This window comes from Medicago sativa, chromosome 1 (genome assembly GCF_051527215.1).
Source record: "Medicago sativa cultivar Bolivia chromosome 1, Bolivia_mono, whole genome shotgun sequence".
NCBI lineage: Eukaryota > Viridiplantae > Streptophyta > Magnoliopsida > Fabales > Fabaceae > Medicago > Medicago sativa.
In genome coordinates, this window is record NC_140749.1 from 85,615,924 (window position 1) to 85,632,419 (window position 16,496).

Here is a 16,496-nt window from a genome sequence, read left to right on the forward strand (position 1 = left end):
TGTATGTTTTATTCCATTCTTTCCCCCTTCACTCTATTTCATTATATTTCTAGTTTGCTAATTTAGTGGAAAGGAAAGTGGATAGGGGCAATTACACGAGGTTTTGGACCGATATGTGGATTTCCAAGGGACATTTTGCTCTTTTTCCGAAAACGAAGGTGTATTAGTAAAAAGACTAGGGCGAATAGTAGTCCTTTATTTTCTTTTCCCGATTACTACAGCCCATTTTGAAAACCCACCATCCCATAACCCAATTTCTATTTCTATTTTTATCTCATCAACGAGATTTTGCTTCATCTTACATCTCCCACCACCACTCCTCCACCGTCAACCGCCCTTTCTCAGATCTCCGACACGGTGTCCATTTATCTAACCGTCACCGGCAACCACTGCTCCTCATTCTTCACTGTAAACTCAAAGCACTGAATCCACATAATAAGAGTAGTACTATTAAGTCTCCACCATGAGAAGGTAAATTTTAGACACTGAATCGAATTTGATTTTCGATTTCGATTTCAATTCTCAAAAGTTGAAAATGTCGATTGTTGCAGACCTGGACTTCACCGTCAGAATGGAAGACACATCGGAGGATCAGGATTCAAAGGAATGATTGCGAAGTTATCAATTGCTGCTATCGTACTCTTGATCTGCACGTTCTCATTGTTCTACTCTTCATCAAATGAGAATGTTCAATCCATTTTTCGATCAGAGGTACGTGCAAAATTGTTCAGTTTAAAATCTCTACGAATTTTTGTAATGCGAAATTCAGCGATTTTTTTTTTTGTTTATTGTTGGGCAGATCCGTTTAGAAGAGCTTTGGAGCAATGCTGATTCCGGTGGTTGGCGACCGTCATCGTCGCCGCGTTCTCATTGGCCCCGTATCTATCTGTTCTTGTAGTTACAGACTGTTTCTCATGCAAGAGTTTTTAATTGAGTATGGTTGTTAAAGAATTTTCTGATAATGTGTTATGGTGTTTTTTTTTTCCAGCTCCTCCGAGTAAGACTAATGGCTATTTGCGTGTTCGATGTAACGGTGGACTGAATCAGCAGCGTACTGCAGTTTGTACCCTTTTCATTCTTACTGTAAAATGTGATGGAATTTTATGAGTATATATATAGGGTTGCTATTTTCTATCCTGATTTAGTGCATTCACTGTTAATTAACTAACTGTGTAGTCTATGAAGCCTAGATACTTCTAAATATTGAGAAGTATGGATGTCTGACACAAATCCGATAGACTGATACATGTATTTGACACGTCTCAGATACAAATTCGCGTCCAATACATACCCATCAAGTATCCAATATCGTAGTATTGGATATATTTTTACCTATACTTCTTAGCCATTCTTTTTGGAAATATTTTTACCTATACTTCTCAGATACATCTTTGATACTTCTTACAAAATAGAAACAATACACAGTTGTTATCCATATCTAAGTCGAAATACGATACATTTAAGATATGTCGTACTAACTAAAGACAAAATTGTATGCTTTTGTGACACATTTATAGTAGAAAAAAATAATATATACCGATATAGGTGGGGAAGTTATATGTAACCATGTCTATGAGAAATTAGCTGTAGATTTATATATGTGTGGTGGTTCTTTTGTTCTGTGTATTGTATTTATATATTTGTATTTTAATGCTGTAGATCTCTAATGCTGTTCTTGCTGCGCGGATCATGAATGCTACACTAGTGCTGCCTGAATTGGATGCAAACTCCTTCTGGCATGATGACAGGTATATCTCTAATTGTCTTGAAATTTTTATTCTTAACTTCTGATCCGCAAAACTTGTTCATCAAATTCTCAATTCTTGATTCAAATGGTAGAAGATATGCGAGCTATTTCTTTTTTCTTGAACATAGGAGTATTTGTTGATTCCCAATTTGAATGTGATCACTACTTAACTAGTTAGTTTATTAATTAATAATTACTTTTGTTTATGAATAATAAATAATTACTTGACAAAGCTGTTGTTATTACTTTTATATTTTTTCGGCCAAGTAGCGTAGTGGCTAGAAATTCACCCTTTAAGGTGAAATAGTGGGGAATCTGGGGTTCAAACCCCAGCCCCGGCATACCGTAATATCCCTACCAATTGAGCTAAGCTCACGGGGACAAAGCTGTTGTTATTACTATTAGGCATCTACTAACATATTAGGATACGACGAACTCAACAGTTTGTAGTGAAGGATAATGCTTGTTCTGGTGAAATAATAAAACAAGAAAGACAGAATAGATGTGCTCCGTTGATTATTATTCACCCACTACATGATTTCCATACAACAAGGAGATAACTGTTTTAAACTCTTTACAATGTTCCACGTGCATATTCTTGCGTTTCGTCTCCAACTTCCTCCGTAAAATTTAGAAGCACTCCTGTAGTGAATGCATTACAGTGTATTAATTTTATTATAAATGAAAAACACTTCCACGTATTTAAATACATTGACTTATTATTGAAACATGGGTTTTGCATAAATTTGTGTTTGTGTTTAGTTTGCCTAGAAAAATGTGTTTAACTTATAATAAAAGGTATTTAGTTCTTTTTAACATGTCTACTTAGACCATCCATTGAGAGACCGTATGGTTATATTTGTTGTTACTTCATTGGGAATATATGATATATTATTTTCCCAACACGAAGTTAAAAGATAGTTTCTGGGTAAGTTCTTGTACATCTGATAGCAAGTAATTGCTGGATTAACTTTGTGTCGAAACAATATGCTAGGATTATTATCAGTGGGGAAATTTTCCATTCGATTGACCTTGGGTGCATCTTTTAATAAACAAATTTGAAATGTTTGCATGTGTTCTTAATATCTTATACCATTTGCATGTTCTTAGCAAGGTATCTCAATTTATACTTTTGTATAAAACTAGCATTAGATGCTTGGTCATTTATCAGATGGACTTCTTATTGAAACATGGATTTTGCATAAATTTGTGTTTAGTTTGGCTAGAAAAATGTGTTTTACTTATAAATTTAGTTTTTTTAACATGTCTCCTTAGACCATCCATTGAGAAAGACCTTATGGTCATTTGTTGTTACTTCATAGGGAATAGATGATATATTATTTTCCCCACATAAAGTTAAAAGATAGTTTCTGGTTGAGTTCTTGTACATCTGATAGCAAGTAATTGCTGGATTAACTTTGTGTGTAAACAATATGCTAGGATTACTATCAATGGGGAAATTTGCCATTCACTTGACATTGGGTGCATCTTTTAACAAACAAATTTGAAATGTTTGCATGTGTTCTTATAGCATTTGCATGTTCTTAGCAAGGTATCTCAATTTATACTTCTCTATTAAACTAGCATCAGATGCTTGGTCATTTATCAGATGGATTTATAAGTTGGGTGCTTGTTAATTTTATTTAAGCTTTCCTTGTAGAAATACAGAAATGTGTTTAATCTAGAACAGAAATTGTTCTACTTTTGGCAATTGGCATCCAAAATTCACTTGAATATCCAGACTAAGTTTCTTATATTTAATTGTTTTTGTTTTGGACCTCTTGGTAGTTAGAATCTTATTCTGATTTAGGAGAAGAGGCACCTTTTCTTTGGTTGCAAAGATTCTGGTCTCATCGATTGTTAAATTTGTGATGAATTGGCGTCGCTTTATATGCAATAGGTCATATATTTATTTGTTTGTTTGTTTGTTTTACATGCAGTGGTTTCCATGGTATCTATGATGTTGAGCACTTCATTAGAACACTGAGGTTTGACGTAAAAATTGTAGAAAGCATTCCAGAAAATGAGAAAAATGGCAAAAAGAAGAAATTAAAGGCATTTCAGGTAGATTATAATATTTGGGAATTGATTAGTTTGAAATCATTTTAATTTCCTGGATATTATGTTCAAAACTTCAAATGTTATTTTGAAACAGATCCGCCCCCCTAGAGATGCTCCTATAAGTTGGTATACTACTGATGCTCTCAAGAAAATGAAGGAACATGGTGCCATTTATCTTACTCCCTTTTCACACCGGTTAGCTGAAGAAATTGACAATCCTGAGTACCAAAGGTTGAGGTGTAGAGTTAACTATCATGCTTTAAGATTCAAGCCACATATTATGAAGCTAAGTCAATCAATAGTTGATAAGCTACGTGCACAAGGACCCTTCATGTCCATACATCTTCGGTTTGAGATGGATATGTTGTCATTTGCTGGGTAAGTTATCTACTTATCTTGAATGCATATGCGTTCACATCAATTGAGATATAGGCATTTTGTCATTGCTTTTGTTCGTTGTTGAAGAAAATGCCTGTTTTTCTTTTGATTCAAAGCTATGGATATTTATGCCAATTTTTGTCAGAAAACATTGATCAAAAGCGTGAAATTTCAATCCATCAGTGGATCTGTTGTAGTTCTTTTTTATTGTTTCTAAACATCTCTAATGGCCACTCCAAAGTCCTTTTACTCTTTCTATTTCTGTTGTAGTTCTTTTATATTTCTAAACATCTCTCTAGGAAAATGACATTTTTATTTGACAAATTGTAATTTGCAACTCTTTCGTGGACATACCCAGACGTGTTGTGCACACACTTGATGCTTTCATGCGTATTTGCTTTGTTAGTTTTTTATTTCTTACCAAGGGTACATTTGGCTCTGAACTAGTTGTAGCTACTAGCAATCTTGATGGTATAGTGGATCTGTTTTCTAGCACCATAGCTATAGAGTTATACAAGCAGCCTCATAAATTGTGGTGATTTCTCAAAATCATGGTGTTAACTAGTTTAGTTTCTGTCTGTTTTCCTAGATCCCGGCTCCAGCTGTGTTTGATATAATTAAGTTTTAATCACATTTTTTGGGCTTAACTTAAAGGCCTTATTCTGTAAAGAAGAGATGAAGAGGTTGTCGCAACTTGGGAGGGGTTTGGAGCTAGTAAGGTTATATAAGAAGTGAAATGAGAGAACTTCCATTTTATGGTTGAGTTTAAAGGTTGTCAAACTGAAATCATACCTAGATTGGACCAAGTGTACTGTCAGTTGATGACAAGGAGATTGTTCATTTAGGACATTTGACCAAGAAATTGTATACGGATCACCAGATTTTGTGTCCATTGGTTACACACATAATGGAACAACCTGTTTTCCTCAACTTATTCTTGCTTGTAATGTTTTTCTCAAAGAATGATAAGGCTTTAACCCAATTCCGTATTCTAATCCACTGTCACTTTTTTTAATGCAATTGAAACTTATAATAATAGTATAGAGAATTTCATAAACTTGCTGGCACACTTTCTCCCTTAAACTGTTTTTGAATGTTCTAGTTAACTTTGGCTGCGAGCTTTCAAGTCGTCCCAGTTGATGTGCAGCACATTTATTTGTGCAAAATGCAGAATGTTCTTCTATTTATGAACATAACGTATATTTATTTTCTTAAATATGCATTTGGGATATCTTCCTGTTATGTCCCGAGCGTTTGGCTGTATCTTTATTTGCATGTTCTATGAGTGCTGATCAAAGAGTAGGAATTATAGAATCTGTTTTATTGACGGATAAATAAACTAATTTTTTTCATTCAAAGTATAATTTAATGCTTCTTTCTCTAAATTACTCATGTTAAATGTGAATGTGATTGTAGATGCTTTGATATATTTACACCTGAGGAGCAAAAGATTCTGAAGAAATATCGAGAAGAAAATTTTGCACCTAAAAAACTAGTCTATAATGAAAGAAGAGCCATCGGCAAATGCCCATTGACTCCCGAGGAGGTAAAAATTAGTTTTATTCTGATTATCTTTTAATTGTTTCTTTGTCTGCCTTAGCAAAAAAAAAATTGTTTCTTTGTCTGGCAAATGGTATGCGTGTTGATGATTACAGATTACAAATTTGTTGAAAGTTATGATGCCAATAATTTAATTGGATGTAGATTGATATGTTCTAACTGCAGGTTGGTCTTATTTTGCGTGCATTGGGTTTTGACAATTCTACCAGGATATATCTTGCAGCTGGAGAATTGTTTGGTGGGGATCGATTTATGAATCCATTTCGAAGTTTGTTCCCTAGACTTGAGAATCACAGTTCTGTAGATCACTCTGAAGAGCTTGCTGAGAACACTAGGGGGTTGGCAGGTTCTGCTGTCGATTACATGGTCTGCCTTCTTTCTGACATTTTCATGCCAACCTATGATGGCCCAAGCAACTTTGCAAACAACCTCCTTGGTCATCGCCTTTATTATGGTTTTCGGACTACAATCAGACCTGATAGAAAAGCTCTTGCCCCCATTTTCATTGATAGGGAGAATGGACGAATCCCCGATTTTGATGAGGCCGTTAGGAAAGTAATGCTTAAAACAAACTTTGGTGAACCTCATAAGCGTGTTTCTCCCGAGTCTTTCTATACAAATTCTTGGCCTGAATGCTTCTGTCAAACATCAGCAAAGAACCCAGAAGACAATTGTCCACCCAATGATGTTTTAAATATTCTGCATGATGAATTGGTAAAAGCATCTACAGACACAAACTCTACACAAGCTTGAGTGGATATATAGGGGTTATTTGTGGCTTTGAGCAGATTGATCTTTTATTCCACAGTAATGAACTTCTGTGGGCCAAATTGAAAAAGACCGAACTCCTATTACAGGATCCAGATTTTCAGGTCATATTTGTTGTCCCACATTATTAGTTCTACTGATGGAATGATATAGTCAAATAATAACAAGAGTTCAAGGAGCTGATTTGTATACTCCCCTGATTTAGTTGTGTAGACGATAGAAGGAAGATCATACGGATTGATTGGGTAGAGAGCAATGTCTGGAGTTATACTGTGTACAATGTGCATCCGAAAGGCACTTATATAGTTACCTAGTGACAGATGAAATTTCTGGCATATATGTTAGATATTTGGAGTTCTATATGCAACTAATGATGTGTTGAATATGATTATTTTTGTTTATTAATAATGTAATTTGTTATTCGGCAAATTTCCTACTTGAAACTGATGTTAATGTTATCGAACATTCAAATAAGATGCTACTTAGGAGTAAATGTGAACTTTGTTTCGAAAGACGATTAACATGACTGCCTGTCTTAAGATGTCGAAAAAATGACTGCCTGTCTTAAATTTATAAAAAAAAATTGGTTTTTTTAAATCATTTTTCATTTTTGTAAAACAAAATTCCATACATAACTCTAGAAAGGGCTATGGATGAGGATGGTTGAAATGTAGCTAGTACGTTCAAAACTCAGCTATGTGTATCTTGGTGAAATTTTGACCTGGGATTCAGTGTGCACTTTGCTTATCCTGGAGCTGACTTCTGTTGTACATGACATGTACTTATGGGAATTACTTTTCCCACCCTGTGGGTTTCCTCGCGCGCCTTATTTTTTTCAAAAATGCCCTTGAGTTTTCGGATTTTATAATCCGTAATGGTGTTTTCTTTTGTTAAAGGGTGAAAAACTGAGTAACGGATTTTTCCGGATTTTGTAATCCGGAAACTTTAAAAAATAGGGTGCGTTACATGATGTTTCCGGATTACATAATCCGGAAACCCCCTAAACACCCTTTTTCAATGTAAAACAGTTCGGATTATATAATCCGAACTGTATCAGCACAAATTCTAAACATGTCTGTAACATGGATAGTCATTTTAAGGACAATATTAATCTTTCTAACTCTCATCCTTCAGTTTTTGGGTCATTGTTATCTGTTCTTAGTCAAAAATCGGGTTTTCGGGCTACTTGATCGGATTGTTCCGAAACTTCCCCAGAAAATAAGAAAAAATTCAAGGACCATGACTCCCTTAGAAGGGATTTCTTACGGGTCTCCGCCCCTCAAAATCTAAAATTCCATCGTTTAGACTCATTTTTCATTTTTTTTAATTTTTCATATTCTCAGAAAAATCCGAAAAAATTTGCATTAGTTTGATTTGATTTTTAGAATTTTTTGGTGCCATTTTTATATTTTTATGATTTTATTTGACAGGTTTTTAGCATTTTTTACTTAGTTTTTTTGTTGTTTTTAAAAGCAAAACTCAAAACTGCTGAAATGTGAGAGTCTGATGACTGATTATACATAAGAATTGTCCGGATTATAAAATCCGAAATAGTAAACATAATCCGGATTTTAAAATCCGGAATGCACAGGGACATTTTTAAAATTTTTATAGGGCGTGGGAGAAGGCCATAGGGTGAGAAAAGTAATTCCCTATACTTATATATCATGGGTAAAGTAAAATAAAACTACTTATCATCGAGGAAGTTTTACCCTTTACCTCTACATTTATACCTTCACCCCTACATTTTCTATGAACTGTCAATTTTACCCTCATATATATACAATAATCCTTCTCATTTTTTTCACTTTCCTGATTGTTTATCCCATTCACCCCCACCCACGTTCCTTCTGCTTCCATGATTCAGATTTGAAGGTGTTTCTAACCCATTCTTTTGATATGAATAGAAACACGAACTAGTTTATGTGTACGAAAACAATATTCTTATCTTGTTTGGACAATTGTTAAACATTAATTTTCTTGTATCGTTTTCTTTTCTTGTATTGTTTTCTATTACCCTTTCTTTTGTTTTATTGTTGTTTTTGGTTTTTGAATGGCTGGAATTATGATTGAATTCATCTTTTGGTGTTTAATGATTTGATGGATTAATGTATGTATGAATTTCATGTTTCATGGGGTTTGATAGATGAGAGATTGAATTTGATCTTGAAGAGAATTGTGGTGGACAAAAGGAATGCATAGTATTTCACATCTAGTCGTCCCTGTAACATCCAAAGAAATTAAGAATAAAAAATTGGATGAAAAAAAAATTAAGAAACTCAAACAAATTCCATAAAAGCTTTCAGTTTGACGATCCAAGTAATTTGCAGAACGTTTTCTTTGCGATGTCCAGTATAATTAATAAATTCTGAAAAACGTCTCGACTAAATCATCGATATGTTGAATTTACGTTGGCCCCAAATAAATTTGACCCGTCCAAAATAAATTTTGTACCATATTTGGTCCTCGAATTTAAATGGTTTATGAGAATAAAAAAAAAGGATCTTAATTATCAACCGTTCCTTAATGGAGTATCTTCCAAACTAGGAAAAAAGCACTTGAAAATGAAATGAAATGAAATTATAGTCACGTCACGTGATATTTGGTTGAATCTCAAGATAAGTGTCTCCCAGTTACATGTGGCACATATACAATTTAACACCTCCTAGTCCTATCACACAGACACAAACTAAATACACTCTCTCTTGACTCTTCGAAGAGAAAGTGTTGATCATTACACGGTGTCACTGTACATTCGTGTGCTTAAACCGATCAATGGCTTTCTGTCACAGACTCAACAACTTCACCATTTCTGCGTTCAAACCTCAAACCTCCAATGTCTCACTTTCAATTCAACCTTCCTTCACTCTCCAATCTCCTTCTTCTTCCTTCAAACTTCAAAACTCTTCGTTAAGAGTCCGCTTTAATTCAATCATCAGAGCAACTTCTTCATCCTCTTCTCCTACAACCATTGCTGAACCTCATGGCATTAAGGTTCTTTCTTCTCTTTTTGTCTTTTTTTTTTTTTATAAGTTTTGATTTAACCCTTTCTTTTTTCTTGAAGATTAACTCTATTCCTACCAAACCCATTGAAGGACAAAAAACTGGTACAAGTGGGCTACGAAAAAAGGTTGGTAATTGTTATATTCATTATGTAATGTTTGATAAAAATGTTCACCATTATATTAGTGATGGGCTATGTTATGATTGATAGTAATAGTATACTATATTTGTTTGTTTTGTAGGTGAAAGTGTTTATGCAAGAAAATTACCTTGCAAATTGGATTCAGGTTTGTAAGATTCTGTGCAATGTATGATTACGTGATTTAATGTGTTTTGCTTTGTAAGTGAGTTAAACTTATGTGAATTTATAGGCACTGTTTAATTCATTGCCGCCAGAGGATTACAAAAATGGAGTGTTGGTGTTAGGAGGTGATGGTCGATACTTTAATAGAGAAGCTGCACAGGTTAACCTTTTTGAATGTGTCACCATAGAAATCAAATTTTAATATGTTAAGAAGAAAAAAAAAATGCTTTATTTCTAATTTGTTTCGCTTGCTGTTTTTGTGCATTACAGATAATAATCAAAATTGCTGCTGGAAATGGTGTTGGAAAAATTCTGGTTGGAAAGTAAGTTTCTTAATCAATTGATTTTTCTTGTTAATTGTTACAAGAAAGGATAGGAATTACATGAATCAAGAGCTAGTAAGGGATGGATTGGATAAACATCTGTCTTGGACTAGTGAATGTGCTAATGTTCAATGCAACTTCTTGATATAATTAAGTTGAATATACTTTTTAATTTCTAATACAGGGAAGCGATATTGTCAACACCAGCCGTTTCTGCTGTGATAAGGAAGAGGCAGGCAAGCAGACCATACTCCTTTTTTCCTTAGCATAGTATTTTCAGCAAACTTGTTCATTTTACTCATTTTCTTAAACTTCAACAGGCGAATGGTGGATTTATTATGAGTGCAAGCCATAATCCCGGTGGTCCTGAATATGATTGGGGTATTAAGGTAACTTTCTTAATTAGTTCTCATCCATTTAAAGGTCATGGATCAATTGTGTATTAACTAATACTTATAGATAGTGCTCCCTGAAGTTGCTTGGTTTTATTAGCTTTGGTTAGGACATTGGTTGATACCTTGAAAAGTTTTCGATTCAGAAGTTACTTTATTTTTTGTCGATGTATCGCTAAGGCCCTACTTAGTGGCAAAAAGGCTTGGTTGTTGTTGTTGTTATTGATGCATCGCTAGGGGATTCAGTCATTATGTATCCCATATGCATAATAAATACCGATTTGTCAATACATAGCTTTTCATGTAATGTATTTGTAGTCAATGTCCAGACTCTAGTGTCTGTTATGTGCAAATAAATTAGTTTGTGTTTCTGATAAATGTCTTTGTTGCTGAATCCAGTTTAATTACAGTAGTGGACAACCTGCACCAGAATCCATCACTGACAAGATTTACGGAAACACCCTATCTGTAAGTGTCCCTATATTTAAGTATTCCTTAATATTCCAATCCTTCAGTCTGTTCCTTGAAATGTTTGACTTGCACATGTGTTGCCTTGTTGGAGGATGAAATATTGTGTAATCTTCACCTTATTTACTTTCTTCTCATATAATTTTTACTTTGTAGTAGAATTAATTTCATAAGGGACACTTTTTCCATTTCCTTGAATATCTACTAATAGAAAATGGTTACTATGCACCATTAAGATAGCATAAAGTTTAGCAAAGCTTTTACACCAACATGTACTTTTTGTAATAAAACAGTAGAGAGTCTTCCTAGCCAAAATCTAGTACACTGCAATAGCACGAAGTGTTTGGCAATGCAAAATTCTATGTATTCGATGATTTACAAAATTTGTACTTCGAGATCCCTAAAATTGCTTCATGGTAATGCCCAAAAGTCATTCTTTTTACTCTTAAAATATCCACTTATGATGATTTGTCATTTACACTTTGTGGCGAGGGCTTGGCAGCCTTTCTTTAAATTTTTGCAAAATCTCAGATGTCTTTTTTTGTTTCTTCACTATTGTTTCTCTCTCTTTCTTTGTCTTGGAATTTTTTCCCTCTCTAGAGGTATCGGCTGAATTGTTTGGTGTAGTTATATATGAAATCTATAACATGATTATAACATGATATTACAGAACATAATTAAGGAGTAGATCATCTTTTCTATCTCAATCTCAATATATGACAAATTAACAATGCTCCTAAAGGTTATCCACTTGAACATTCAGGCAACCCGTAACTTCTAACATGAAGAATTGCTGTCCTTAGTTTTATTAATTTCAAAATTGGGTCTAGGTATATTGGTGTTTTTTTTTTTTTTTTTTTTTTGATAAGAGTAACATTGTTGTTTATCTGGTGTGAAGTTTTACTTGATGTCAATGTTAATTTATCGATATTGAAAAGCTGGATCTGTACAACTTATCCTCCATCTCTATACTAGTATTCTCTCAATAAATTATTTCATCACAAGAGGAAAAAAAACTATGAAGTATGATTAAGAACTAATAAAACATTTCCATTCAGGTATTTTTTTAGCCGATCATCTGATTATGTTGAAAGGACATATAAGAATTGCAAGTTTCCTTTTGCATATATCATCCTACCAAGTTTTAAAACATGATTCGTTCAATTCTTACAAACCACATTGCTTATTGTTATTATAGGACTTGTTCTTTTAGAATGTAGGATAGAATTGCATGCCACCACTTGGACTCAAACAGAGATCCTTAGAGCTGCTACCTCAAGCACAACCTTTGATAAAAATAACACTTAGTGCAGTTATTTCACTTCAATAGTTTTTATCCCCTTTAAACAGGGAACCATATGTTGAATGAAAAAACCTCATGAAAGAAATATTAATAATCCATATAAATCCCTACATGGTAATAGTCAGGAAAAAACCTACGAGTAATCAACAAATCCATTGCACACAAAGTTTTGTCCTGGTTTTTTTTGGACAATTAATATAATCCTACAGTTTCTTTGACAAATAAGGTTATCAAATGAATTGAAATCAAAGTTGATATTTTTGTAACTTTTTCATACAATTTCCGTTGACACAGATTTCTGAGATAAAGATTGCTGACATTCCTGACGTTGACTTATCAAATGTTGGGGTTACAAAATTCGGAAGCTTCAGTGTGGAAGTAATAGATCCAGTTTCTGATTATCTGGAGCTATTGGAGGTCAATTTTTTTTTTGCATTATCATAATTCAGTAGAATAATTCATGCAAGCTTGATCTCAGTGTTGTGAGTGTTACTCCAGTTCAGTTTATTTGTTATTGTTTTTTGTGCAGACAGTATTTGATTTTCAGCTAATCAAAGGTCTTATTTCACGGCCAGATTTTAGGTACAATCTTCTTAATATTTGATTATTGCAAATTTTGACTTTACGGGGTTGCATGTTGCTTTGGATCTTGATCACTTTGTTTAAACAGAGTGGGGCTATATCATCTCATGGGATCATAATCTTGAAATTTATTTATTTATTTTAGGTTTACATTTGATGCCATGCATGCAGTTGCTGGTGCTTATGCAACCCCCATCTTTGTGGATAAACTTGGTGCTACTCCGGTATGGTTCTCCCCCTTTAACTCATTTAGGGAGTGGAGAAACAACTTTATATTATGTTGATATTGGATGTTGATGTCAAGTATGCAATGTAGGATTCAATTTCAAATGGAATACCTTTGGAAGATTTTGGACATGGTCATCCTGATCCTAATCTAACGTGAGATTAATATTTTATTTATTAACATTGTGTTTATATTCATTAGCAAACTGTTTCTGATTGTAATGTTTATTGAACAGATATGCAAAGGATCTTGTCAACATTATGTATGCTGAAAATGGACCTGATTTCGGAGCTGCTAGTGATGGTATGAGAGATCAACCCAGCTTGCACATCTTTGGTTTAAGATTTTCACATGTTTTTTCGTATAATTATAGCCCCTGAACTGATGATTAGTTTCATTTTTTTTTCTGTTGCTATTGAATCTTATCTGTACATGTCATAAAAAAATATTGTATTTTTGAAATTTAAACTGTACCATATTTTAGAAGATGTAGTTGATATATACTTGTGCAGCATGTTTTGTCTGCCTTTATGTGTTTCCTTGATGATTTTTATGTATTTGAACTTTTGTTCAGGTGACGGGGATAGAAATATGATTTTAGGAACAAGTTTCTTTGTAACTCCTTCAGACTCTGTAGCGGTTATTGCAGCCAATGCAAAAGAAGCGATTCCATACTTCAAGAACAGTGTTAAGGTAGAAAGTTTATACATACTATTAATAGGCATTCATCGTTGTAAAACAGTAGTGTCATTGTTCTGTATTGCAATTGCAGGGTCTTGCACGATCAATGCCGACGAGTGGTGCTCTAGATAGAGTTGCTGAAAAGTTGAACCTCCCTTTCTTTGAGGTATATTTTGTTATATTATCATCATGATTTTATTTTTGCAATTTGTCCCTCTTAATATTTTAGATGAAGTAATGGTTCTCAAATGACAAAAGACGAACCTTGGATGCAGGTGCCCACTGGTTGGAAATTTTTTGGGAATCTTATGGATGCTGGGAATTTGTCAATTTGCGGGGAAGAGAGTTTTGGAACAGGTTCTGACCACATTCGTGAGAAAGACGGAATCTGGTAAATATTCCACATGTTTCTTCAAAGCATAACATACCTATTGTGTTTCCGTATACCTTTTTTTTAATAGCAAATGTTAGTACAATTACTAGTTATGTTACGGGTGGGGATCGAATGTCTATTATGTTTTATATATCACTCGGACAACCTTGTAAAGGAGATGAGGTGGTCAAAATACATGTCATATTTTTATTGAGAAACAGTGCCACAAGCATAAGTTTTGTGAACTTTTTTACATTTTAACTCTATGTCTTATGTAAGTTGTTTGTTTCCAATTACTAGGGCTGTATTAGCTTGGCTTTCTATTATTGCTCACCGCAACAAAGACACAAAACCAGGGGAGAAATTGATCTCTGTATCTGATGTTGTAAAGGAACATTGGGCAACCTATGGTAGAAATTTCTTTTCTAGATATGACTACGAGGTTGGTATCATTCTTGCAATTGAAGATTTATATGTATAATACTTTTTGGCACTTAATTATTTAGTTTAGTTTTGCTTTGGAATTTCTTAATACCATAAGCTAGGTTAACTGTATATTTCATTTATTTTTCTTTTGATTTTTGACAAATTTAAATATAGGAATGTGAATCCGAAGGGGCCAATAAGATGATAGAGTATCTAAGAGAGTGTCTGTCTAAGAGCAAGCCCGGTGATAAGTATGGTAAGTTACTACAACTTACAAGCACTTTCTTATCATTAGCAGACACTGATCCTGAGCATATTTGAAGTATGATGAGTATTCTTCTACAGGAAGTTATGTCCTCCAGTTTGTAGATGATTTTACATACACTGATCCTGTAAGTTCTTACAATGTGCACAGTCCTATCACGTTCATATTTTTCTTTTCAACTCAAGGTCAAGCAACCGTAGTTCAAAATCTGATTTAATTTAAATATGCAGGTAGATGGAAGTGTGGTATCAAAACAAGGGGTCCGGTTTGTTTTTACGGATGGTTCAAGGATTATTTATCGTTTATCAGTAAGTGACATGTTTATTAGCGCACCATTTCTTTCAAAAAAATTATAAAAAATTAAATATTAAGTGATTATGTACGATGTTTTGTTTTACAGGGAACAGGTTCTGCTGGTGCAACTGTTAGAGTGTATATTGAACAGTTTGAACCAGATGTTTCTAAACACGACCTTGACGCTCAAATTGCCTTGAAACCGTTAATAGGTTATTTTTCGTGTACCAAGATAACGTATAGTAATATAAACTAGTTTGCTTATTTTTCTGTGACTAATTACTCTTAGTATTATGCAGATTTAGCATTATCCGTTTCAAAGCTCAAAGAGTTCACAGGGAGAGAGAAGCCTACAGTCATCACTTAAAAATGTACAAATTCCACAATCAGTCATCAAAATGTACTCCAAGTTGAGTGCATTACGCCTATCCTATCATTACCTGAGATCAAGTTCGGTTTGTCATTTTTCAGTTTTGGTTGTTATACCATTTTGGAGCATAGTCCGCCCTATGTAAAATATGATATTTATATGCACTTATAAGAAATGAAATACCATTGTGTAACTAAATAAATATTAGTATTAATTAATAATATTTAGCTTCTCTGTAAAAGGAGCTTTTGTTTTCAATGTTGTCCCATTTTTCTAAGTTGGGAAACTAGAGTTGCACCTCAAAGCCAGATTTAACACCACCCTCTGCGAACTATGTGTTATCTGCACATGCTGATCCCATTGGAGACATTGCTAGAGAACCCCCCTGATGCTGCTTTGGACGTGCACAGGAAGGGATTGGTGAATGACATTTGTTCGTTATTATTGGTGTCATGCATATTCGTAACATAACGCATATCTCATAATTAATACTTAAAACTGGTGAATCAAATTATGTAAATGGTTATATGATATTGTTTCGGTACACCAAAAAGTCCCACATTGCTTTAGAGTTGAAGACAATGGTAGTTTATATACAACACTTATATTTCTTAGCTCAACTATCAAATGTTATGGGTTTGAGATTGAAACATTTTGTCAGATTAAACCCACGATCAATGTCATCGAATGGTCATGGGTTTGATTTGAAAAATTGTTGGAATGTTAAATCCAATACAATTTTTAATTTCCCTATTTCATAAACTTGGTGATTTTGAACATGTACTTTCTTGTTGGGCAAAAACCGACTGATTTTTCTTTGGAAATACACATATGGATAGCAAAAAATTGTTTTTAGGGTCATGCTAACAAGGGGCACTTGTTAGCTAACAAGTGTCCTAAGGGCATTTGTTAGGGCACTTGTTAAGGTAACCAAAATTAGTAGCTTTACATTGGAAACAATAATTTTTAAAT

The 16,496-nt window shown here is 33.9% G+C and overlaps 2 protein-coding genes across 3 annotated transcripts; both read left to right on the forward strand.

The window, feature by feature from the left end:
* Positions 1–295: 295 nt before the first annotated feature.
* On the forward strand, positions 296–6,943 carry LOC146958513 (O-fucosyltransferase family protein). 2 transcript variants are annotated; one of them, XM_085740039.1, is made up of 9 exons: positions 296–471; positions 552–711; positions 800–894; positions 989–1,059; positions 1,660–1,748; positions 3,688–3,811; positions 3,903–4,186; positions 5,603–5,732; positions 5,912–6,943. In XM_085740039.1, the coding sequence occupies exons 3-9, from the start codon at positions 825–827 to the stop codon at positions 6,497–6,499; spliced, it is 1,356 nt and encodes a 451-aa protein (XP_085596165.1). In that variant the 5' UTR covers positions 296–471; positions 552–711; positions 800–824; the 3' UTR covers positions 6,500–6,943. The 2 variants fall into 2 exon arrangements, with proteins under 2 accessions (XP_085596165.1, XP_085596164.1); XM_085740038.1 differs by having other exon boundaries at positions 800–878.
* A 2,219-nt stretch (positions 6,944–9,162) lies between these two features.
* On the forward strand, positions 9,163–15,782 carry PGM (phosphoglucomutase). Its single transcript, XM_085740037.1, has 22 exons — positions 9,163–9,508; positions 9,579–9,644; positions 9,760–9,804; positions 9,889–9,981; positions 10,092–10,144; positions 10,329–10,380; positions 10,465–10,533; positions 10,936–11,004; positions 12,602–12,724; positions 12,837–12,889; positions 13,035–13,113; positions 13,206–13,270; positions 13,351–13,418; positions 13,690–13,808; positions 13,888–13,962; positions 14,072–14,187; positions 14,470–14,611; positions 14,770–14,851; positions 14,941–14,987; positions 15,091–15,168; positions 15,261–15,366; positions 15,454–15,782. Exons 1-22 carry the CDS (start codon positions 9,290–9,292, stop codon positions 15,519–15,521), a joined length of 1,887 nt encoding a protein of 628 aa, XP_085596163.1. The 5' UTR covers positions 9,163–9,289; the 3' UTR covers positions 15,522–15,782.
* The last annotated feature ends 714 nt before the right edge of the window (positions 15,783–16,496 follow it).

Coding starts and splice junctions, on each gene's coding strand:
- PGM (XM_085740037.1), top strand. CDS start 9,290: ATGGCTTTCTGTCACAGACTCAACAACTTCACCATTTCTGCGTTCAAA. Junction 12,890..13,034: donor ATTTCACGGCCAGATTTTAG/GTACAATCTTCT, acceptor TATTTATTTTAG/GTTTACATTTGATGCCATGC. Junction 13,114..13,205: donor ATAAACTTGGTGCTACTCCG/GTATGGTTCTCC, acceptor TATGCAATGTAG/GATTCAATTTCAAATGGAAT.
- LOC146958513 (XM_085740038.1), top strand. Junction 712..799: donor AATCCATTTTTCGATCAGAG/GTACGTGCAAAA, acceptor ATTGTTGGGCAG/ATCCGTTTAGAAGAGCTTTG. Junction 1,060..1,659: donor TGAATCAGCAGCGTACTGCA/GTTTGTACCCTT, acceptor TTAATGCTGTAG/ATCTCTAATGCTGTTCTTGC.